This window comes from Camelus dromedarius, chromosome 21, assembly GCF_036321535.1.
Source record: "Camelus dromedarius isolate mCamDro1 chromosome 21, mCamDro1.pat, whole genome shotgun sequence".
Lineage (NCBI taxonomy): Eukaryota > Metazoa > Chordata > Mammalia > Artiodactyla > Camelidae > Camelus > Camelus dromedarius.
The window spans coordinates 18,978,975-19,003,938 of NC_087456.1; the positions used below are offsets into that span (position 1 = coordinate 18,978,975).

General features: G+C 44.0%; 1 protein-coding gene across 1 annotated transcript in view; it reads left to right on the top strand.

Annotated features, from left to right (window-relative positions):
* The window catches only part of KIF26B (kinesin family member 26B), a 427,084-nt gene that overhangs the window by 138,530 nt on the left and 263,590 nt on the right, over positions 1-24,964 (top strand). The window contains exon 3 of the mRNA XM_031438497.2: positions 16,054-16,590. Coding sequence (XP_031294357.2) covers positions 16,054-16,590 — 537 coding nt within the window. The remainder of the gene's footprint in view (positions 1-16,053; positions 16,591-24,964) is intronic.

A 24,964-nucleotide genomic window follows, 5' to 3' on the forward strand; every position in this document is an offset into this window, starting at 1 on the left:
TGAAATTACCACAGGAAATGCATAGACAGATCTGCTTTTTAGAACTCTGTCTTCAATTTTTTTAAAGTAAATTTTTAAAATTATAAATTGATTCACATTTACAGAGTGACTAAAATAATAAATGAATAAGTGAGTCTTCCTTCCTCTTCCCTTCAGTTTTATGACATTTATAAATGCACCTGAGGTGGTAATAAAAGATTCCAGAAGGTTTTACAGTGTGTTTTCAGTTGATGGCAATAGCCAGGAATAGTTTAAATAGCGACATTAACAGGTTATGGTTTTGCTAAAGGACCACAGTGTTTTTAAGACAGAAACTTCAATAATCCCATTTTACTACTTCCTGAAACCTTTCAAATACACAGTACTCATTAATGTTGTATTATTTACTACAAATAACCCTCCCCCCCAAAAAAAACTCACCCTGATATTAACTGCTTAGGGTTTAAACGTTTTTAATAATGCCTCAATAGTATCGGCTTAATGAATTAGATTCTAAGAAATGTGGCCAGGTTTAGTTAACAATAAATCAGGTTATAGCATTTGTAGAAAAAGCAACTAAAACTCCGCTTGTAAATAATAATGTGGAAAGATCTGGTATTAATCAAACCACCATCCACAGCTGGGCTTTATTTTCAGCTCCCAAACACAGTGGAGTTAATATTGAATGTACCTATATTTGAAGCTTAAGGAACACAATTATGTAGTCCTTTGAGAACAAACTTTTGCAAAAAAAAAAAAAATCAGTGGGGAACTGCACCTGAAACACATTTATAAAATCATACTTCCTGAGGGTTGTCTTAGAACAATTTTTTAAAAAATTGTGTGGGTAGCCTCTTGACCATGTAGTTGGTATTAGAAAGAAATGTTGAGAGTTTTTGTTTTTTTTTCAGCATAAATAATTGCTCTTCACATTTCACCAAAGGCTATAGTCTGATTCAACCAGCAGCTGTGAAGACAGCTGGCCTGATGCTGTCCGGATTGGTGGACTTGATCCTGAGGAGACCACCAAGTAGAGGCAGGCAAAGGAAGAGGATGAGTTTCCATCCCACTTTTAGAAATTTCAATTCCTGAGCCTGTTTTATCTGTGCTGCTTCCCCTGAGCCCCACCGTCAGAGTCATCTTACTAGATTCCTCCAAGAAGAAGCGTGCGTGTGTGTGTGTGTGTGTGTGTGTGTGTGTGATTGAAATACAGTTTATCGTGTCCATTTCTGGTGTACAGCATAATGTTTCAATCATTCATATACACACATATATTCCTTTTCATATTCTTTTTCATTATAGTTTACTATAAGACATTGAATATAGTTCCCTCTGCTATCCAGTATAAACTTGTTTATCTATTTTATATATAGTAGTTAGTATTTGCAAATCTCAATATCCCAGTTTATCCCTTTCTACCCACTTCCCCCTCTGGTAACCATGAGTTTGTTTTCTAAGTCTGTGAGTCTGTTTCTGTTTTATAAATAAATTCATTTGTCTTTTTTTTTTTTTAAGATTCTACATATGATACATAGGGTATTTTTCTTTTTCTGGCTTAACTTCACTTAGAATGACCATCTCCATTTCCATTCATGTTGCTGCAAATGGCATTATTTTATTCTTTTTTGTGGCCAAGTAGTATTCCATTGTATAAATTTACCATAACTTCTTTATCTATCAGCAGTCATCTGCTGATGGACATTTAGATTGTTTCCATGTCTTGGCTATTGTAAACAGTGCTGCTATGAACATTGGGGTATATATATCTTTTCAAATTAGAGTTCCCTCAGTATATATGCCCAGAAGTGAGATTGCCAGATCATATGGTAAGTCTATTTTTAGTTTTTTGGGATATCTCCATACTGTTTTCCACAATGGCTGCACCAAATGACATTCCCATCAACAGTGTGGGAGGGTTCCCTTTTCTCCACAATCCCTCCAGCATTTGTCACTTGTGGACTTTCAATGATGGCCATTCTGACTGATGTGGGGTGATACCTCATTGTAGTTTTGATTTGCCTTCTTCTGATAATTAGTGATATTGAGCATTTTTTTTTTGTGCCTATTGGCCAGTTGTATATCTTCACTGGAGAACTGCTTGTTTAAGTCTTCTGCTAATTTCTGGATTGGGTTGTTTGTTTTTTTGTTATTAAGTTGTGTGAGCTGTTTGTATATTCTGGAATTTAAGCCCTTGTCAGTCCCATCATAGGCAGATATTTTCTCCCATTCCGTAGGTTGTCTTTCTGTTTTCCTTATGGTTTCCTTTGCTGTGGGAAAGCTTATAAGTATAATTAGGTCCTATTTTTTATTTTTGCTTTTATTTGTATTGTCTGGGTAGACTGCCATAGGACAATATTGCTATGATTTATATCACAGAATGTTTTGCCTGTGTTTTCTTCTAGGGGTTTTATCGTGTTTTGTCTTATATTTAAATCTTTAAGCCATTTTGAATTTATTTTTGTGTATTGTGTGAGGGAGTGCTCTAACTTCATTGATTGATATGCGGCTGTCCAGCTTTCCCAACACTACTCGTCAAAGAATCTGTTTTTTCTCCATTGTATATTCTTGCCTCCTTTGTTGAAGATGAATTGACTGTAAGTGTGTGGGTTTATTTCTGGGCTCTCTATTCTGATCCATTGATCCATATGTCTGTTTTGGTGCCAATACCACGCTGTTTTGATTATGGTAGCTCTGCAGTATTATCTGGGAGGGTTATACCTCCAGCTTCATTCCTTTTCTTCAGTATTGCTTTGGCAATTCTGGGTCTTTTGTAATTCCATACAAATTTTAGGATTAATTGTTCTAGCTCTGTGAACAAATGTCCTGGGAATTTGATAGGGGTGGCATTAAGTCTATTGATTGCTTTGAGTAGTATGGCCATTTTAATTATTCCAATCCAAGAACGTGAGTTAACGATGTATATTTGTGTGTGTGTGCATGTGTGTGTGTGTGTGTGTGCTTGTGTGTGGTGGGGAAAACAGGCAGTGTGAACCCATTTCCTAAATGCATTGCTCTTTCCCCTTGAGGCTCTTCAAGTTCTTCATAAGAGTGACATGTCAGAGATTTTGGTGGGGTAGTTGCTATTAAGTTTCTTGCATGATTAGTTTACCTAGATATACAAGGTACATGAATCGACTGATTCACATCTGTCTTCTGTAGGGCCTGTGACTCAAAAAGCCCCCTTTAAAAATATGAAGACAAATAAACAGTTTAACAGTATAGCAGATAAGTACAACTGTGCTGTGTCCAATTCTAGGCTCCCATGTGCTGGAAGGGCTAGAGGCAGCAGAGAGGGCCGTCCTGGTCACTCACTCCCTGTCTTTCCAGTGCTTACTTGGGCTCGTTGTGGTTGAGTCTAGAATAGAGCATCTAGAAGAGGGTCATTCCAAACAGACAGCTTCAGCTTTTGCCCAGATCATCAAGCTGCTCCGTCAGCTCTCCCTGCCACAAGGGTCCTCGGAGAAGCCAGTTAAGATTGTAGCTCTGAAAGAGGTTCAGCTTCTGGTGGGGGAGGTGGGGTTGGGAGGGGTGGACACACTAACAAGGATGCCAAGTCATGGTGCGGGCCCAGGGGCGTGCCTGGAGATCCTCGCCTGCCCTGCGGTAACCCCTGGTCAGGATTAAGGAGGTGGGAATCAGAATGATGCATCCTGGCTCGTGGGTTTGTAAGTAATTTACAGTAACTGGCTTCTCGGGAATGACTGTTATCAACAGAAGCTGCCAGATGGGCTGGATAAAGGCTTCCTGCCTCTCCTGCACCCCCAGCCCTGCCATCCCATCACATTCAGAGCTTTTTCCGTGAATTTGCTCATCTCAGTGACTTTTCAGTTCAGGCCTTTTCACTAAAGATCATTATGGAAGAAAGAAGGGTAAGAGGTATTGCTGACTATTCTGTGATTCATCAATCCCACTCCCAAATAAACAAACAAATGTCTAATGATGGATGCTTAAGTTCTGGGCCTCTAAGCCCAGATCTTATAACTAGGCTTTGGAAGTTGTTGATCTGTCAGATGTTTCCAGGACTTCCTCTGCTAAGGGTGTGTTACATCATCCTGAATGTATTATGAGTGGAAACAGAAATGTCCGGTCAGGTCCTCATCTTCTAGGAATCTCCTCCAGCCGGGGCACTTACGGCCAAAGCCTTTGTGACTTCCCTCACCACACCTAACCAGCATGGAACCCGGCACGTAGTCTGTGCTCCATAAACATGGGTTTTGCAGGAACAAAGAAATCTCTGGACTTCTTTATAAACGCATCAAATTACAACTTAGGGATGACTTTTTCTTATCATGGCACTGGTTTTCCTTCTCCAAGAGGAAACTGCAGAGTCCCCAGTTTGTGAAATCTGGCTAGAGGCTGGAAACGATTCCGTAGTCATAACAACCTCAGCTGTGCCCTCTCAAACCCAAGGCAGGAGGCGGAGCTGTGGGTGACAGACTCCGCTGCGGCCACGGAAACGCCAACCAGATTCACGGTTTTGTGTGGTCAGGACCTTGAGTCTCACGTCAGCCTTTTCCACCACACTCTTGAAAACAGCGAGTGGCACTGTCAGCAGTGCCTGTGTCACCAGGAAGGGCAGTGGCATGCGGTCCAGATGGAAGAGAGGCTGGAGGCTGGGGGCCGCGGCCAGGGATCTGAACTCCACCATGTCGAGGTCAGGGGTTGGTGGCCGCCCTTGGCATCCTCACCCACACGCACTGTACCCGGCCCCTTACCAGCCCCACTGAAGAGTCAACACAGAGATTGTACTTTTTAGAGCTTAGTGTCTCCACACTTAAGTGAAGCTGAGGTAGATAAGAGCCCGGATCAGCATCTTGTCCTGCACAGAGATTCCCAGCAGAGCACATGAGAAGGAATCGGGGAGAGGGCTCAGGCCAGGGTGGCAGCCTCAGCACAGCCTGCGTTTGGGACTGGGTCATTCTTTGTCATGGGAGTTTTTGTTGTTGTTGTTTTTAATATATTTTATTGAAGTATAGTCAGGTTACAATGTTGTGTCAATTTCTGGTGTACAGCATAATGCTTCAGTCATACATGAACATACATATATTCATTTTCATATTTTTTTTCACCATAGATTAGTACAAGATATTGAATATAGTTCCCTGTGCTATACAGGGTGAACTTGTTGTTTATTGGATTTTGTAAGGAATCCTCCTGTATTTTGAAGCGAGAGACACTCCGCCAGAGTTCAGCAGGTGTTCTGTGTGATTCAATGGGTCTGTAGATGTAATTCTTGATGTATTTGTGGGAGAGGGCAAGCTGTGAGTCTCTCCACTCCACCATCTTGGTACCTCTCTGCTGTGGGGTTTTTTCCCGTGCACTGTAAGATATTTAGCAGCATCCTTAACCTCTACCCATTAGATGTCAGTAGCCCCCTCCCAGTTGTGAGGACAAAAAAATGTCTCAAAGTATTTCCAAATGTCTCGTAGGGGTTAAAATCACCAGAGGTTGAGAACCAATGGATTAGGGAAAGAATTTGGTACAAAGACTTTTGCTTATACCTGTAGGTTCTGGGTTAAGTCCCAAGAGCCATTTATCATTGTCTTGAATTACTGTCTAGAAAAAGCAGCAGTCCCCAGCACCGAGGTTTTCAGGAGATGTGATACAGTGGGTGGCATGGAGAGCTCTGCGGGAGACCAGCTGCTCTCTGAAAGCCGCAGGGAGGAGGAGATACGTGAAAGGGAAGGGCACTTCTGCCTTCTCCCTTCCCCATCTCTGCTTCCCTTCCCTGTCTCTCCCTCTGGGACACTGCGCCACCGAATTTCTCCTGTGATGCTTGTTAAGATGTGTCCCGAGCTCCACTCCCCAGAGATTCTAATCTAGAGGATCTGGGAGGGGGCCCAGGATCTGCCTTGGTTTGAGCATCCCAAGTGATTCTGCTGCAGGGGGTGGTCTGGAGGCAACACCTTGAGGAACAAGGCCCTAGAAAGATGTCAGAACAGCCAAGCTCTCCCAGTCCTCTGAGGACACTAAGATCTAGCATGAAAAAGAATAAGAAAAAAAAAGAACTTGAGTACAAAGCAAAAGGTGATAAGAATTCATAAGAAAGTTGAAGCTAATAGATCTGAGAACCCCTTACACTGAGAACAGATTCACTGGCTCACTCACTCACTCATTCAACAAACACTTCCTGAGTGCCTCCTGTACTTCAGGCATCATTCTAGGCATTAGGGAGTCAGCAATGAATAAAATAGACAAAAGTCCCTGGTCTCATCCAGTTGATATTTTGCAGGGGAGACAGACTAAAGAGACTCCATAACTATTTATTGTGTTGGAAGGTGACAATGCTGTAGAGAGAAATAAAGCAGACGAGGGGGCTAGGGAATGCAGGAGATGGTTTGCAGTTGTAATTGGTGGTCAGGGAGGCCTCATTCACAAGGTGATATTTGAATGCCTTGAAGGTGGTAAGAGACAGTCAGGCACATACGTAAAGGGGCACATTTTCCATGCAGAAGAAAGAGGAAGAACAGAGTCACTGAGGCAGGAGTGAACATTCATGGTGTGATCAAGGAACAGCAAGAGGGCTCTTGCGGCTGGAGCAGAGTGAGTCAGGGAGCTGAGCAGAGAGGGAGCAGGAGGCCAGATGCTGCAGGGACCAGTGCAGAGACTTTGATTTGACTCTGAAGGCAGTCAGGTGGGGGCCCTGGGTGGCTTTTTAGCCAAGGCATGCCAGGAGCAGATTTAAGGCTTAAAAGGATCACCCTGGCTGCTGTCTTAGGTAGACTCCAGGGGGGCAAAAGTAGAAGTTATCATTACTGTTAAAATTACGGCATGGTTTCTGCCCCCTAGGAATTTACGATTGTGCAGATAGAGCAGGTACAACTCTAACCAACAAGGAAGTGTTTGCTAAGCGATGTGAATCACTCGGACCAGAGAAGTGCAATGGAAGCGCCTTCTGAGAGTCAGACCTCATGGACAACTCGGGCCTTACGATGGATAGACAGGATTATTTTGGGGGGTGGGTATATGAGTATATGATGGACTTTTAGTAAACAGTATGCATCTGAAGTGTACAATTTGATATGTTTGGTCATTTATATATGTACACCCATGAAATCATTGCCACAGAGGTGGCATTACCCCCAAAAGTTTTCTTGTGGTTTATGAGGCAGGGTGGGAGTTTTCATCAGGGCAGGCACATAAGTGAAGACACAGAGGCAGGAAAATGCAGGGCCTTCTATGGGACAGAGGGAAGCCCACCTTGTCTGTCCTGCAGGGTCACACTAGGAACCCGGAGAGAGATGTCTGACAAGACAGCCGGAAGCAAATCACATGGGGCCCAAAACACTGGGTCACAAGGGTTAGGTCACAGGGGAACTCACAGAAGTTTTAAAATTTGTTGTCATTTATGGTCAAAACCGAGTTGATCTGCTAAAATTTCATCTTTTAAAGTCAACAGCAACAACTTCAAATTTTAGGTACTTTTTGGTTGTAAGTCCAAGGAAACATAGCCAAATCCATTTCTGCAATATTTCACGCAGACAAAAATCAATTAAAGAAGAAAGAAACATTAGGCAATTTCATAATTAGATAATTAAGAGATTCCTTAATAACCGCATACTAATACAACTACTTACAGATTGAAGATAAACTCATTTGCCGCCTGACGGTACATTATGGCCTGCACATTAAAAATACATCTAGATAGGCTTTGATAATTGAAAGGTAAAATTGTAGTGTGTCATACTAGAATCTTGATGACTGCTTCATATCTGTAAAGTCTGGCACTTTTTTTGTGTGTCTTGTGGAACATGAACTTGAAAGTTAAGGAAAATTCTTTAATGAGGTGTTATGGGTCTGTTCTCCTGTCCTAAGCTCTTAGTCTATTTGTGAATGAATCCTATTCCCTCCTCCCCACCTCTCCCGGCAAGGGCGGTGGGGTAGACTGGAGAGCAAGACTTTCAGGTTTGAAGATAGTTTTGCTAATGTGGAATCATCTTTCTCCATCTCCTGGATGGCGTCTGGCAGCTCCGAAGAGATACTGGCCAGTTGGTGGCTCTGTGATTCTGATGGAACATCCAGTATCCCCTTCAGAGTATTACCCACTCCTGACAGAGGAATGAGGAAGTCTTTTCAGTCAAGAGGCATCATATTCTCAGGACCATGGAAATGAAGGACTTGGATTATTTTACCTCTTAACACAGAGAAGTCTAGGGACCATCCAGTCCACACTTAGGGATATCAGCTCAGGAATTCAGAGGACCTTCTCTTATTCTGGTTTCTTTTGAGAGGACCTGACTTCCTCTCATGTAAGAGGTGGTTAACTGGAGATAAGTTCTCTTCTTTACAATCCCCACCCCTCTTAATTCCAGAAGTGCTTGCTAAATCCTCCTGGATATAAGTAAGCCCCAGATCATCATTGTCACCATTGCTGTCATCCTTACCACCATCTGACCTCTGGAATGGATACAAACAGGGTACTGCACTGGCTACTGAGAAGTGTCACACTGGTAACTGTTACCATCATTACCAAGCATTTATCAAGGACCAGGACTGTGCTAAACATGTTGCACATATAATCCTTACATACCTCAGTAAAATAGGGACTATTATCAATTCCCATTTCTGCACTGAAGGAGACTGAAGCTTGGATAGGTTTTTAAAAATGGTTCCCAGTCACACAGCTGCAAAGTGATGGAACCAGGACTCAAACCTCCCATACTCTTAACCAGACATTTTCAAAAGATCAGGAAACACTGTCCATGCCATCTAGTTGGAAAAGATGAGCGACACAGACATAAAAAAGTTTCTGTGGTCATGCTGAGAAATACCTCAACTGTTCTTTTGCATAATTTATGAACTTCTTTTTATCATAAGTTCCAAGTCAAAAATCTCCCCTTTCTTTGGAAGCAGTTAAGTTTTATTGCCTGCAACACTTCAGCACATGTTGCAGCAAGCAGCCCTACTAATTGCAGCTGGCGCTTCCAACAGCCTCCCATGCTGAATACGGTCATTCAAACTGAAGTGCACATGCGTCTCTAATGGGCCCGCATCTCTCTGCTGTAACCCAAGGCAGGACTACTTGAGCTGGGCACAGTCACTGCGCTCCAGGTTAATGTGGTTTCTTATGTAGAACTCTGGTCTGACATTTAACATTTCCTCCTTTGGCTTTTTTTTTTTTTTTTTTTTGGTCTCTCTAAACTTGTTACCCAGCATCCTTTACATTCTTTTTTTTTTTTTTACACACTAGATCAGTACTCATGACCGATAACGATGAAAGGATGATGAAAAGCTGGGGTTTGGATGAGACCAGGAGGAAGTTTCGCGTTCATGGAGTAGGTCTGTGGGCCACCTGTGATTCCAGGGCCTGGCCGAGCTGCTGTCTCTGGAGGTGGTGGTTGTGGCTGTCTCAGGTCTCACCTGGAGCAAACTCTAATTATAATGAACTCGGTCCCCTTTAATGCCTTTATCCCTGTCAATAACTGGAGAATGAGCCCTGCTGTGTCCTCTTTGCCAAGCGGAGTGAAGCGCTCGGGGACTTTCTTGAGTTTGCAGTGTGTCAGCAAGAATGGCGGCTCGTGTGGGTGGTCCCTTTTCCCTGCAGAGAGCGGTGGGATATCATTGCTTGTCACACAGTCTGATTTGTTCTCTGGCTTCCCTCCAAGGTAGCCATAGGTCTTGTCTGTGGGTCTGGGAACTATGAACCACAGGAGCAAAGGATGCTAATGTTTATCCATCAGTCATTTCCCTCTGGGTGGGTTCACCACCGCAGCTGAGTGAGAAGAGACTCACATGAGATAGACTCTGGGATCCCCCACCCTTTCCGTCCCCTTGATCTTGCTTGTACCATCGAGCATGTGTGGAAAGTGACATGTCAGGTCAGGGGCTGATGAGCGTGGAGGAACCAAATCTTCTTGAGGACGAAGTTTTGCCCACTGGTTGACATTTTGGGGGTTTCCTTAGATTTCAGATGTTTAAAGTCTCCTTCCTGCCAATGGCTAAATGAAATTTGTTTTTCTTCTTCTGAAATTACCAAGGTTAAAAAAAAACAAACCAAAAAACCCACTTTGTACTTACTGTAGGCGCTCAAGGCCTGGCAGGTTCACTCGCGATGCAGCAAACAGCAGAACACTCCCGGAGCCCTAGGTGTCTCTGCTGTGCCCTTACTGCGGAGGAGCACACAGGCGTCCACGGCGGCAGTCAAGCAGTGGAAAGTCCCGTCTGCCTTCGGTATCAAGGCAGACAAAGCCGGCATCCAGCCAACTATGATGGGCGCTAGTGCGCTTGCGTGGTGCAAGGCATGCTTATATAACACTACGTGGGTACTGCGCATGCGGGATAGTACCGCTGAGTCACTGGGCACCGGATGTCCGGCGTGGGAGGCTGAGTGACTCCATTTTCCCTACACGCGTCTTTTGAGAGGCATTTGAATCCAAAGAGCTGAATTAACTCTGAATGAGAATATTTGTATTTTTGGGTCAGATTCACCAGAGGTTTGTTCTCTATTGTTTTGCAAACTTCTGATTTTGCTGTTTCCATTCAAAACAGAATCACTCATTTTGGCACGGGCCTTTAGGGAAGAACGCTGAGGTTCTTGGGGAAGAAAGGACACGGTGGAAAAAGTGGCAGGAAGCGGGGCGGGGCGGGCCTCCAGTGGAGGGATCACAAGGAGTGCGAGGGTGAGTTTCCTTGATCTTCTGGGAAAGCGCCCGCGGTGGAGAACCAAATATTGCATTCTCAGAATTCTAGCCACCCTTCTGGGCCTCACGGGAGAGCATTTATGGATGAAGACAGTTTAGAAACAAGGTGAAAAGAAACTGCTTTGAAGAACAGCTGAAATAGTGTGGAGCTGGTCACCAGAGGGCCCTAGAATGATAAGCCAGGAACAAACATAAGCGGGACTTTGTACGACACACGCTGGACACTGAATCCGGCTGCTGCCTTCCTCAGACCCAGAGGCTTTGCAGGAATGCACCCTATGCACTCTTTGCTAAAATAACATGGGGGGGGGGGGGGATCCTGTCCTCAAAAGGGGCATGGGCGTTGATGGCTGAGCACTGTATCCCCCAGAGAATGGAATGAGACAGAAGCAGTGTGGAACACCACTCAGCGTCTTGGTTTGCCTCGGCTGTAGTTCTTGTTTTCTTGCTCTGGTTCCACGGACTTTACTGTGCTCGTTAGCAGCCCTGCCTCACGTGTTGAAAGCCTGCTGCCAGCTCGTGGAAAATAAGTGTGCTACCTGCTTGCTGGGGGTTGAACCCTGCTGGACCAGGTGTGTAGTATTGATGTGGAGTTTTCCTTTAGGTAGATTTCTCTTGCTTTCCTGCTGATGAGCTGGCCTGGATGGCTGAAAAATTCTTTGCATAGAAACATTATTTTCTTGGGAACTTAGGAGAAAGAGTCCCAGATTGTATGTTGAGGTGAGAGAGCAGAGAATCTAGCCTAACATTTTAAGGAAGAGTCAGGTAAAAGGGGGATATCCAGATTATGGTTGACCCACATTAGGCTCTTTAGCCAGCCAGAATAAATACAGTTGGAAACTATATTAACCTTAGATTTGAAGGAATTTATTTCATGACAGTTGGGTAATAGGCGACTAGCTCACTTAGACAAAATAAATGACGGACCAAGACCAACTTTGTTATTGAGTGTTTTAGCCTTGGTTGAATTCTTTCCACTTATTTATTTCACAAATATTTTTTGAGCCCTTACTATGAAGTAGACACTATTCTAGACTTGGGGGAATTAAAGATGGGAAGAATTATTTCCTTGTAAGGAGTGGACAGCGTAACAGGAAAATAATTTGACAGCTAAAAACCACTGACAATAAGCTCCTAGCATGGAGGGATAGAAAAGCAGGATAGTGACGTGATCCAATTTGCATTTTAGTTAAATTCTTTTTTTTTTTTTTTTTTGGTGGGGTTGGGGGTGTTTGAGTTCAAGACTAGAATCAGGGAGACCAGGACAATGTGAGTGGGCATGAGAGGAGGGACAGTTCAGGAGCTTTTAGGAAGTACCATCTGCCACACTTGGTGATTGGATTGGAGGGAAAGGAGGAGACAAGGAAGATTCCAGATTTCTAGCCTGGGCATCTGAGTGGATAGTAATACTGTTTATTTCCATAGTGACTACTGGAATAAGAAGAGGGTTAAGGGAAAATAAAATTAATTTAGGATTGTCAGTTTATCTGGGTGCTGTTTTCCAGGGGGCCATGAGGCTCAGAGTTCAGGAGAAAGGCTTGGATGCCATTGTCTGAGGAAGAGAGAATCAGTCATAATCTCTTAGATCATGTGCCAGAAGACATGTGAATCAATTTAAGAGAGCCATTAGACCCTGAGAGATCCCGAGGGGATGTGGCAGGATACCCGTTTTCCTGAAATTCCTCTAGAAGAAATAGAAGAGTTGTGAAGGGATTGGAAAACCATTTTCTGGAGTCTCCTTTGTCCTTTTGTAGCAGTCATTAAGTGGGCAGATTTACGTGTCTGAACATTCACTTCATTTCTCCCTAACCTTCCTTCTAAGGACCTTAATCCATTTCCTAAGTGTTTTCTTGAATTCCTCTTCACGGCAAATATGGAGTAAACATGATTTTGTATTATTTTTGAAAGATGAGAATGTTTTGAGCACAGAACCCTTAAATTGAAAAGTTTAGGATGAAAATGTTGCCAGAGCACCCTGAGCCCATTTTCATATGTGCTGAAATAAAAATTAGGACTGCAAAAGTGGAGGTTTAGCCATGTGTGGATTCCCACTGTTCCCGTCTGACTGTTTCCTGAGGTCACAGGGTGAATCGGGCCTAGAGGACAGGAATGTCTTGAACCCCACACACTACGTAGCATGCCAGACTGCATGCCTAATTCATGCCTTCTCTGGGACCACATTTCTTTTGGTGCCCGCTGAGCCGAAGGGCACACCCCTCATCCATCTCCTGGGGCCCCTGCTGTCCTTTCTGTGACCATATCAGGAAAGCTCAGTATTTGTGGGCCATCCGTGAGTCTGATGCCTCCTTTTCTCTCTTCTTCCTGTTTATTACTGCTCTCCCTGGAAGCAGTATTCCCTTTATTCCGGCACTTCTAGAAAGCTGTGTCTGCTGACCATTCCTCTTTGAAGTTTCTGAGTTGCACTGAAATATTTATAGCTGTGTGGACAAGCACTTGAAAGGGATTTTTAGTTTCCATAAGATGTATCTTTTGACTTGTGGAGGCCTTTTGATGATACGAACTCACATACGGTTCCAGTTCAAGGGTGGCTTATTTCAGGGAACACCTCTTTGACATCCGTCAGCGATTGCACGCTCATTAAAAGCATCGATCTCCTCTTTCCTCCGGGTGAGACGACAGTGGGCTCTGGGCTCGGCCACTTCCTGGCTGTCAGTGGCCATCCCGGTGGTAGGCTCAGCTGTAGAGCTCTCGGTGTTTTGTCAATGCCTCAGGAACTGGGAGGGGAGCGCTGGGCTCCACACATCTGAGTGTGTGTTGAGAGTCCTGGACTAGAAGTGGCAGCAGGGGGACGTGGTGTTTGGCGGTCCAGGAGCCAAGAGGATTCCCTGAAGTGTGAACTCAGAGAGCACAGCAATCATTTGCCTGGCACGTTGGAGACCCACGTGCGTTATTTCTTACATGTTGGAAGTTGAGCAGCAAATAGGCTGAGTGAGGAAGGTGCTGCTTCAAGGGAAAGTAGTAAAAACCAACAAGAGAAAAGGAGTCCTCAGCACCAGGCTCTTGCTGTTTTGGGGGGAGTGGATGTATTTTTTCTGCTCCGTATGCAGATGTCAGAGTCAAATCCAGTTTCTACCAGGATCTAAAAATACTGTGTTGCATGAATGGGACTGGTCTTACATCTGCCTTTTTACTGTGATGCGTCTTGCAGGTGATTGTAACAAAAATGTTCTAAGTAAGCAATTTGAGGTCTCTTGAAACCAGATAGTTCAGTGCCTTGAAAGCATAAGCTGCAGGTTGCAGATTGCTTTTGAATGCCTGTCTCTGATTTCTTACACTGTCCTTAATTGTGTAGTAGGCATGGGAATTACAAAAGGAATGATGAAATAGGTAAAGGATAAAATACCATGTGGTCGTGAAAAAAGTCACACTTTTCAAATGACATTTATTGATAAGGGAAAATTCTCATTATGTTAGTATTATATGAAAAAGCAAGAACCTATATCTTGGCACATATAAGGGCCCAGATATTTCCTTTTAAATAAGTGAATGTTTTATAGATGAATGTGGTGAAAACCTTATGTGTCTGTGCAACATGATGAGTCCATTGATGAATATGGTTCTTTGGCTTTTGAAATGAAAAACTGTGGACTAGTGGCCGAGAAGTCTGGGTGTCTGCAAGCTTTTAACCCTCTTACAGCTCAGTTTCCTTATCTGCGAATTGACGTGGTCATCTGCTCCAGAGTGGCCCATGGGGCCATTTTTTGTCTCATATGTGCTGAGTTTTGGTGAGGGACTCTGGACAAAGCAGTTGTCACTGAGGGGGATGCCATTAAGATGTCATTAAGAAGGATGCAGGTCTTGGATGGTTTGCATCACTTCGTCAGCCAGACTTGATCAACCTTGACCTCCTATTGTTTCCCATCATTTTCTATGACTGTTTTGAGTTTCTACCTCCTGAGCCACTCCTTGCCGCTGCTGTGTGAAGAGGCCTCTTGATTTATTAATCAATTAATCAGTGCATGCTGAGGAGCTGTTCAGGGTAGTTAAACAGGGAAAACAAAATGCTGGAGCCTGTAATCAAGATGGATCGGAATTAAGAGTGACCCTCCCCCTGCTCATCTTCCTGCCACCCCGGCTGCCCCACATCGCCTCCCTCACCCACAGCTCATCACACCTGATTCAGCCCCTATGGGGTTTCCACCCCATAAGAACGACAGCAAATTTCAGAAGGGAAGATTTTCTTCTAATGTCCCGAGGAAAATAAGCCTTGAGCTAAATCTTATCAATTCCTTATAACAGTTGTTCAACCTGTTCAACTAGGCCCCCAAAATGGCATATTGGCTCTGCCCACATGTATAAATACCATACTCTCCTGCCTCTATTTCCCTGCAGATAGAGTCATGGGGTTAGAAGGACCTTACAGCAAAGATAGGCCATGGCCTGGGGTGACATAAGAAAAGGTTCAGCAAGGCTATGTAAGTTGTCCAAGGTCACACAGCTAATTAGTAGCAGAACTGGAACTAGACGAGATTGGGTGCGTTTAGGGCAGTATGGCAGTAGACAGAACTGGAACTAGAACCCAGATATTTTGATGCTCAATTAATATACCTAATGCTCACTTCTCTGTGCAGTCCTGCTTTCCTGTAAAAATTAAAGCAAAGCAAATAAAAGAAATCATCCTCATTAAGTTCATTTTCTGATTTCTTTTAGATAAGGGTTTCTGAGCTAAAGAGTTTTTAATAGTTTTAGGTGAAGTTTGTGGGGAAAAGTATCTTGGACTGTTTATCAAGAAGATATTTTTCTTCTAATGGACCAGAATATCAGATACGTGGGTGCAGGCATGGCCAGCCTGCCATGGGGCCAATGATAAACAGAGTGAATCTGTAGGGGTTTGCTGGGCTGCTGGAGAAGCTGGATTTCTGGTCCAGAATCTGTTTAGTTTGGTTTTCTTCCAATGGCACTTAGCACACAGTGCTAATGAGGCCAAGATTCGCTTAGAATAGAATCTCTGTTCTGGGTCACAGCTAGTCTCTCCATCTGCTACCAGCTTCCCATGGTTCACAGGGGGCCACAGTGCATCGGTCCAGAGTGATCAGCCCAGCCAGGCCTGGACAGTCATTTGTGTCAGTGTGCTGAAACCCTGGGAGCATCCAGGTGCAGCTATAATTCTTTAGTGGACACCAGGAGAAGAATCTGGAATGCTCTTATTTAACTGGCCTGGTGAAGAGCATGCTTAGAAATATTTTTTTTAATTCCTTAGTCTCCACTATAAAGATCTTTACATTTGTCAAATGTGTTTGTCAGCTGGAGCTCTGCTGCCAGGCTGGCTGCTCATTTCTGTTGGGTGTCAGTCAGTCAGATTCTTTGGATACATCTAGGGCTTAACTCCTAAAACAGACATCTGAGTTACACTTACCAGCCTTGATTTATAGGCTCTTTTTTTTTTTTTTTTTTTTTGGCTTGTGTTCTCCAGGACCCTGCTTTCTCGGCTGTGATTCATGACAAGCTCCAGGTCCCCAACACCATCCGGAAGGCATGGAATGACAGGGACAACCGCTGTGACATTTGTGCCACACACCTGAACCAGCTGAAGCAGGAGGCCATTCAGATGGTGCTGACCCTGGAACAGGCGGCCAGTAGCGAGCACTTCGACGGCTCACCTGGCTCGCCCCCACCTCTCTCCAATATCCCCGCTCTGGTGGGGTCCCGGCATGTGGGGGCGCTCCAGCAGCCCAGAGATTGGGCTTTTGTGCCTGCCTCCTATGCCTCCTCCAACTACACAGCCTTCGTCACCAATAAGCATAGCAGCAAACCCAACAGCCTCGGGGTCAGCAATGGGGCGGAGAAGAAGAGTGGGTCTCCGACCCACCAGGCCAAGGTCAGCCTCCAGATGGCCACCAGTCCCAGCAACGGGAACATCCTCAACTCAGTGGCCATCCACGCTCACCAATACCTGGATGGAACCTGGTCCCTGTCGAGAACCAACGGGGTCACCCTGTACCCCTACCAGGTAAGGATCCTCTGAGCAAGGAAGAGCAGGGTTGGCTACAGTCAAAGCAGAAAAGTGGGCAACACTTCCTTTCTCTGCTTTGTCCTGGGAACTCCCCAACTCAGCCTAATGTTTCCGTGTGGCCTCTGCTTCCATTGTCTGTACTGTCTGAAAGAGAGGTAGACTCCCATCCTAACCTCTCCCACCTTGATGGACTGTAACTGTTTTCTATTTGCCACTCACCTTAAATACTGTGGGGTTAGGTTCCCAAACGTATGTTCCCCTTTTCTTATTTTCTCTTTTCAGTTATTTAAATTAGCATATAATCTCAAGTTTCCCTATGGAAAAAAGAGAGCAGGTCTTAAATCTGCCAAGGAATCTCAAAAAATAGTCTCAGTTTTTCTTGAATGAGTTTTCTGTTGGATGAGAGTTGGGTTTACCATACGTGTTCTCTAAGTCCCCTGCGTCACCATGTGGGAAGCAGCAGAAAGCAATGACCGTTTCAGGGGAGTGGAGAGGTGGCCATGATTATAGAGTGTATTGATCAGGGTAGATAATTGGTGCAACAAGTGGTTCCAAGTTATTTCTCCCTTGTGTCCCTTGTGTCAGGTTGTGTCGGGTGTTTGGTAGGTGGCTTTCCATTATGACATAGGTACTCAAGCTCCTCCAGCTAGCATGTCACCACTTCCCAGTGGCCTCAGAGTCTTCCACCAAATATGGTACAACTAGCCAGGAAATGAAGGAAGAGACAGAGGGTGGAGGATCCCACAGGGATCCAGGGGGGCCCGGGTGGAAGGAGCAAGAATCCAGTCTCCTGGTCTCACCTTCCCTCAGGGAAGGCTGGGAAAGCCAATCTGTCCATGTGCCCAGGAGAAAAAAGGAACAAGTTGAATGAACATGTAGTGTAGTTTTTGTTACATGGGGCAAAGGTACAAAGAAACATTAAATGAATTTAATGTGGCTGATAAAATTCCTGGTGACTTTTCTAGAGTGTAAAAGGGAATATAGATGGTTTCCCTTGATATCTTGAAAGAAAGTGGAGAGCACGGATCATTATCTGAAGAAGTTAGCATTCTTGGGCTACCACACTTTTCATTTACTGGGTGCTTTGTAGTTTACAAAACACAGAGCACACAGCATTTTACTTAACCCCCAGTAGGCCTGTGAGATCGGCAGGGCGGATGTTAGAGCTTCCTGTTACGCGTGGGGAACACGATACCGAGAGAAATGAAGTAGTTACCTGTGGCCACGCAGACCAGCACTGGCTCTCCCCTGCCCATGGGGATGTGTTCCCTGCCACAGCTGCCTCCAGCTTTCCTAGCTTACCCCAGAGCAGTCTCCTGTCAGCATATTTTCCGGATACAGTTTCTTTTCAGACATGATACACCAAAGAAAAGGCCTCCAATTTTGACCCATGGGGGCCTGGCTTCCACTTTACTCTTGGACAGAATTTCCTGGGTTGTGGATATAAATAAAATGAGGAACGAGTGGCACCCTGGGTGGGGCTTCATAGTCTGATGCTTGACCATAACCATCTAGGGCAGGAACGGAATAGCTATGTAGAATAATATGCTTTATATGTTTGTAATTTTAAAAACTACAAAAAGTAATACATGTCTGTTGTAACATAGAATTAAAAATATAAAAAAGATTAAATAAGACTTTAAAAATCAACATCAACCAGAAATAGACTACGTAACATTTGGGTGTATTTCCTCCCAGTATTTTATACATCTGCAGCTTCTAAAATTGTGATTATGTTCAATTCTCTGATCTGCTTTTCACTTAATATACTAGGTACATTTTCTCATGCCATTAGATATTTTTCTAAAATATGATCTTTGTTGGGAGCCTTACATTCCATTATATAAGTACTGTCCATTATATGAGTGTGTCCTAATTCCTATAAACAAGCATCAGTTAATAGAGTTTAGGTTTTTGCTCCTATACATAAAATGCTCTGGTGCACATCCTTCTAGCCAGGTCGTATTTTCAACACATCCAGGGTCGTGTTAGCCACATACTCTCATTACACAGACAACTCACATTTCAGCTTCCAGGGCCCCAGAGCACTTGTAACACGTGTCAGGTGCTAGTTAAGAGATTCAGCTGCTGCACTGTGCTGATGAGTGAGGACAGAAGAACTTGGAACTGCTGCTTTCATATAAAATACTCAAAGTGTGGGGAAAGTTTGTGCAAGCAGGGAAAAGCTGAAGATGCTGCTTTAAAGGGAGATTAGGGATTTTTGGTGCATTTAAAAAATTTAAAATTGGTGCAGTAATTTTTTCTTCTCCTCCTCCCCCCTACCTCACCTCAGATGAAGAAGAATTTCCTATACAGTCACAAATGTTTATTAAGCTCTAACCAAGTGCCAGGCATTAGGCTATGTGTTGGGTGGGGCTCTTGCCATGGGCTAGAAAGGTAGGCTCCTGCCGTGTGGTCCTTAGGGAAGGAGGCAGGGGAACCGTGCATCATAGGCCAGGAAAGTGAGAGCAGGGGTAGACAGATGCCCAGGCTGCTTTGAGAGCATGCAGAAGGGCTCACAGTCCAGCCTATGGGGGCAAGGGTGGGTTGATGTGGCCAAAACCAGATACAAAGGTGATTCACGCAAGCTACCAACTAGAGATGGTCCTGGGTAAATTTGATTGCTTCTTTCCATCTCAGAATAGACTAATTCATGCATTTCCCCTGAGCAATAGTTAAAGGGATCAGAGGAAATCTCTCTGGGATAAAGAGATTTGGTGCCTGGCTGTGAACCAGTGTCCCCGTGTCATGACTGTGCCATCCTGATGCCCTGGGGTGGGGGCTCTGGGTCTGGCTAGACTGAGTGGCTCCTGTTACTGACATCTCCCTGCAGTAAATATGCTGCAGTTCACAGTCTAGCCAGCTCAGCAGAGATGGCTGACTGCTTTGAAAGCTGACCTCACTTTCCTGCTCACCCTTACTCCCACTTCCCTCCCCACAGAGCAGATGGCCCTCTGGCTTCATGCCAGAGCTCTTCCCTGGGCAGAGAAGCAACTAGACTGGGTTGCTGCCGAGGGTGCTGCTCCACACTGTCAACCCTGGAACCTGTAGAACAAGGGAGTGGTGGACACTGCCCTCTGCCATTTAAGGGCAGGAAGGATGACAAGAATGAGGACTGGCTTTCCAACAGTGAGCAGGGTAAAACCTTGGTACGGGTGCTAGACGAGTCCCTCATGTCCTCCCAAGTGCCCTGTTTGCCACACCACTGTGCAGCAATCTTCAAAGGCTGCAGTAGGAAGATTTCTTGACCCTCTTTGGCTTTATCCTTCTTGATTCTCACCTCCAGAAAGAGTGAGAACTATAAACAGCACAGATAAGTATGAATCTATCCAGAAAGGTAAGAAAAATAGTCATTTAGGAGACACCTTAAGATTATATAAAACATGTCGAGCCAACTGCAAAGATAATTTTTCATTAAGTATCATAGCAAATTGATTTCACAGAAGTTGGTAAGTTGGACTCTTTCAAAGAAAGGCTTTCTTCTATTGACTGGCAGGCATTTAACAAAATCAGTACATATCCATGGAAAGCCGAAAAGGCTCTAGAACTTTCAACTGGGTCACATAAGTTTTGACTTTGAGAAGACGCGTCTGCGTGAGTTTCTTGTCGTTCACCACAGATTAATTACCTGTTTTTGACTGGCAACTGCTTTTGTCTGACTTACATTCATTATAGTGAATATATGTAGGAAGGACTTCACTTGTAGCACTCATAATCACAGAATGTTGGTGTTAGAATCCACTTCTGTAGAAAGATAATTGCCTTTTTTGTTTGTTTTTGTTTTTTGGGTGGAAGTAATTAGGTTTATTTATTTTTATTGGAGGTGCTGGGGCTTGAACCCAGGACCTCGTGCATGCTAAGCACGCGCTGTACCACTGAGCTGTGCCTCCCCCTTGTAACTGCCTTTTGCGTCATGGTGGGAGATTTGGAGATTGTCCCACTCAGTTCACATCCGTGACTCAACTGCTGGACCTCAGTTTAGTAGCTTAACATTTTAGTCCATTTTCTTACCAATGAAATCCCTATCTTGCAAGATTATATGGAGAACAATTAAGAAAAAAGTGTGAACCTATTTTATAAACTCTAAGGCAGGGATACCAATATCTGCTGTCTATTTCATTTCCCTCATTTGCTAGAGGAGAAACCCAAGGCTGAACAATTTGAAGTTTCTTTTGTGCAGAGTTTCCTGATTCTCAGATTGATGTCTTTTGCTCATTGAGAACGTAGATTCATTTTATTCTCATGTCTCTCAGAGCAACTAACGTGTAAAAAAGTGGTTGCTCATTCGGGAAAGCTCCAATCTCAAAGAAACACTAGAGTCTGGCCTTACATTTAGGAAAAAAAACTCCAGGCCATAAAGACTTATTCAGACCTCAAGGTTTTGGGTGGAAACCACCAGTTAATTGGCTCCAAGGTAATCTTCAACCTGAAGTCTCTTAATGATAGTCATTGATACAATGAAAGGAGTCCAAGTGGCATTTTGATGTCACACTCAATACAGGAGCATTTGAAAGGGTAGAAGAACTTTATTTTATAGGACCTTGATAAATTAAGCTTTCCAAGAAAGTTCAAGATGTCAGATTAATACATAAGAAACAGATCCATAATGAACCCTTAATGTGATGGAAGTATTCAATGCACATTCCTTGATTTGAGGGAAAATGTGTTTTTAAAAATTTCTTTTATTGAAGTACAGTCAGTTTACAATGTTGTGTCAATTTCTGGTGTACAGCACAATACTTCAGTCACATAGGAACATACATAATTTGTTCTCATATTCCTCTTTACCATAGGTTACTACAAGATATTGAATATGGTTCCCTGTGCTATACAGTATAAACTTGTTGTTTATCTATTTTATATATATTAGTTAGTATCTGCAAATCTCAAACTCCCAATTTATCCCTTCCTACCCCCTTGCCTCCCTGGTAAACCGTAAGTTTGTTTTCTATGTCTGTGAGTCTGTTTCTGTTTTGTAAAGGAGTTCATTAATCTTTTTTTTCTTAGATTCCACATGTAAGTGATGTCATGTGGTATTTTTCTTTCTCTTTCTGGCTTACTTCACTTAGAATGACATTCTCCAGGATCATCCATGTTGCTGCAAATGGCATTATGTTGTCAGTTTTTATGGTTGAATAGTATTCCGTTGTATAAATATACCACAACTTCTTTATCCGGTCATCTGTTGATGGACATCTAGGTTGTTTCCGTGCCTTGGCTATTGTAAATAGTGCTGCTATGGAAAAACATGTTTGATAAAGATTATCCTGCTTTCTCAAAAACATCTGTTGGAATCAATGTCAGAGATCATTCTAGACTGAACTCTGGCAGAAGTCAGTGTGGGATTGTCTCAATTCTATCTTTAGAAGTTAATTGTGCCTAGTAGGAAAAGGCATTATTGGACTTTGTATTTTAAGATGTGGGCAGGAGGGAGGCAGTAGTAGCACCAACCTGGAAACAGCTCAAGGTTGGCTGAGTAAGCCACTGGACCTCGGCAGTACCTAACCTGTGCTCTTTAGAGGTCAGAAGCCTTGGGAGGACTTGGTGCCAACCTATTTATGGAGGACTTCCAAATGCCCTTGGGAGAGGAAGGTGGACTCTGGGGCTTACTAGTGTTCCAGTGCTCAGAGGCATTGACTGTGATCCGTGGAACCCAGAAGCATGTGTTTAGAACTGCTGCTGCCTGGGGCTTGAGGTGCACACCTCACTGAGCCTCTTGTCACAGAGGAACAGGGCAGGTGTTTGCAGTGGGTCAGGAGTGGCGGATTCCCACTCACATCCTTTGCAGCCCTCCAGAGCTTGACCACCTGTGCCTGGAATATGCAGAGTGCCCTTCTTGGGCCAGCCCTCGCCCCCACTTCCTGCCCACTTGCTACTGCTTCTGTCCAGCCAGGGCAATAGCATAAGATGTCACAATTTGACAAATCATGACATTGAAAAGATCTTTCAACGTCATGGGTTTTTGTTTTCTCCTGTTTATAGATGGCCAAAGGAGTATTATTTATGTTTATGCATGTTGCCAAACCTTGAACACGAGAAAAGGAATCTGTTTGTATACTCAGTCATGGACAGAGCATTTCTCAAAGATATGGTGTTCAGGGTGAAATTCCAATAGGGTCATCACCTCTTATATATATGGGCAGGGCCATGGTCTGAAGGGAACACTAAACATCATCAGGAAATTTCAGAAATATTTTTTTATCTGGTCATTTACCCGGTGGTAGGTGGAATAAGGGCCCTCCAAAAGATGTTCATGTCCTGGTCCCCAAACTTATGCATATGCTGCCTTATGTAGTAAAAGGGATTTTGCAGATATGATAGACTTAAGGATATTAAGATAGGGAGGTCATCCAGTATGATCTGGGGGAGTCCAGTATAATCCCAGTGGTCCTTATAGAAGGGAGACAGGTCGGAGGAGAGATGATGCAACCCTGCTGGCATTGAAGATGGAGGAAGGGGCCACAAGCCAAGGAGTGAAGGCAGCCTCAAAAAGCTGGAAAAATCGAGGAGTTGGATTCTCCCCTAGAGCCTCCAGAAAGAGCCAGCCCTGCAAGCCCATTTTAGATGTCTGACCTCCCAAACTTTACAGAATAGGGAATACATGTGTGCTTTTTTATGCTGCTAGCCTTGCAGTAATTTGCTTCAGCAGCAATAGGAAACTATACACCTGATAAGCATTTGGTAGCTGAAAAGCTTGGTAGGAGAAGCTAATGAGGTGTACAGATCGAGGAGCTGCTGTGGAAATCTGCAGCGTGGCCAAGCACACGGGCGTTTCAGCCTACACTACAAACTGCATTACCCTGTGGATCAGACAGTGCATTAGCAAGTCAGATTATTTCATTTGGTTGCCTCCACAGAATGAGGGGTTACTCATACTGCGCGGTTGGTTTTCAATTGTCTCAGATTTCCCTATTGTTACAGCATCATAATAACAAGCACACCGCAGCCATCGGTACACTCTCCATCGGTAGCTAGCAATTACCATTATGTAAGTCCCTCATACTGTCGAAACTGCAGAAAACATTCCAAGCCGGGGGACGGGGGTGTGGAGAGACTTGGCTGGAATATCTGTAGAAGGAAGCTCATCTCCTCTGTAGGGTCTGTGGATCTGATAGAAGGCGGTTTTACACAACTGCCCCAGTGTTACTCCTTACATCATCCGGTATTTTGGGGGTTTGCATGAATTTGAAAGCACCTTGAAAACTGTAGAGCAGAATATGTTAATTGCTACCATTTTTTTAAATTTGGTGAGCAGAAGACAGCCATTGGAGATTTTGGAGCAGGAGAACAGAAAGATTTCCTTGCTTGACAACAGAAATTCTCAACCTCAGCTGCACACTCAAATCGCTTGGGAGCTTTAAGGAAGAATACCAGTGCCTAAGCCACACCCCAGAGCAATTAAATCAGGGTGTCTGGGGTGGGACTAGGCCTTGGTTTGAACTGCCAGGGCAAAGAACCACAACTTTTATTTTTTAATTATTATTATTATTTTTAATGGAGGTACTGGGGATTGAACCCAGGACCTTGTGCATGCTAAGCATGTGCTCTACCACTGACCTATACCTTCCCCCCAACCTCCAAACCACAGCTTTAAAGAACAATTTATCTGGCAGTGGCAGTGGGGTAAGTATGGGGAAGGGAACAATGAAGACAGATAGATGAATGGATAGACAGATGATTGATTGATAGGTAGTATATTCGTTTCCTAGATCTGTGATAACAAATTATCACAAACTAAGTGGCTTAAAACAATGAAAAGTTATTTTCTTATAGTTTTGGAGGCTAGAAGTCCAAAATCAAGGTGTCAGCAGGGCCATGCTCTTGCGGAAGGCTCTAGGGAAGACTGCTTCCTTGTCTCTCCCGGCAGGCGTTCTTTGGCTTGTGGCTGCATCACTGCAGCCTCCACCTCTGCCTTCACATGTCTTCTCCTCTGTGTGTCTCTCTGTGTCCTTTCCTCTTACTACAAGGACACCAGTCACTGAATTTAGGGCCCACTCTAATCCAGTATGATCTCATCTCAATTCGTAACTAATTACATCTGCAAGGACCCCATGTTCAAATAAGGTCACCTTCTGAGGTTCCAAGTGGACATGAATCTGGGGGGCCCTCTGCATCTCACTATGGAGAGATAGGTACTAGGTAGACAACAGATAGATAGATGGGTGTGAAAGGTGAAGGTAGCATCGAGGGAAGCCCACCTGTGCTCCTTCCAAGCTGAACCACTCCTGAAGAAGGGGGTAGATGCAGATGTTCACAGCTGGTCAGCAGTGGTGCATTCCTGTTCTGTTCTTTGGATGAAGAAAAATTAAGAGAAGGGGAAAAGATGAAAAGGGCAAAGTAAAGATAGTGAAGAGAATGTTATATCTATACA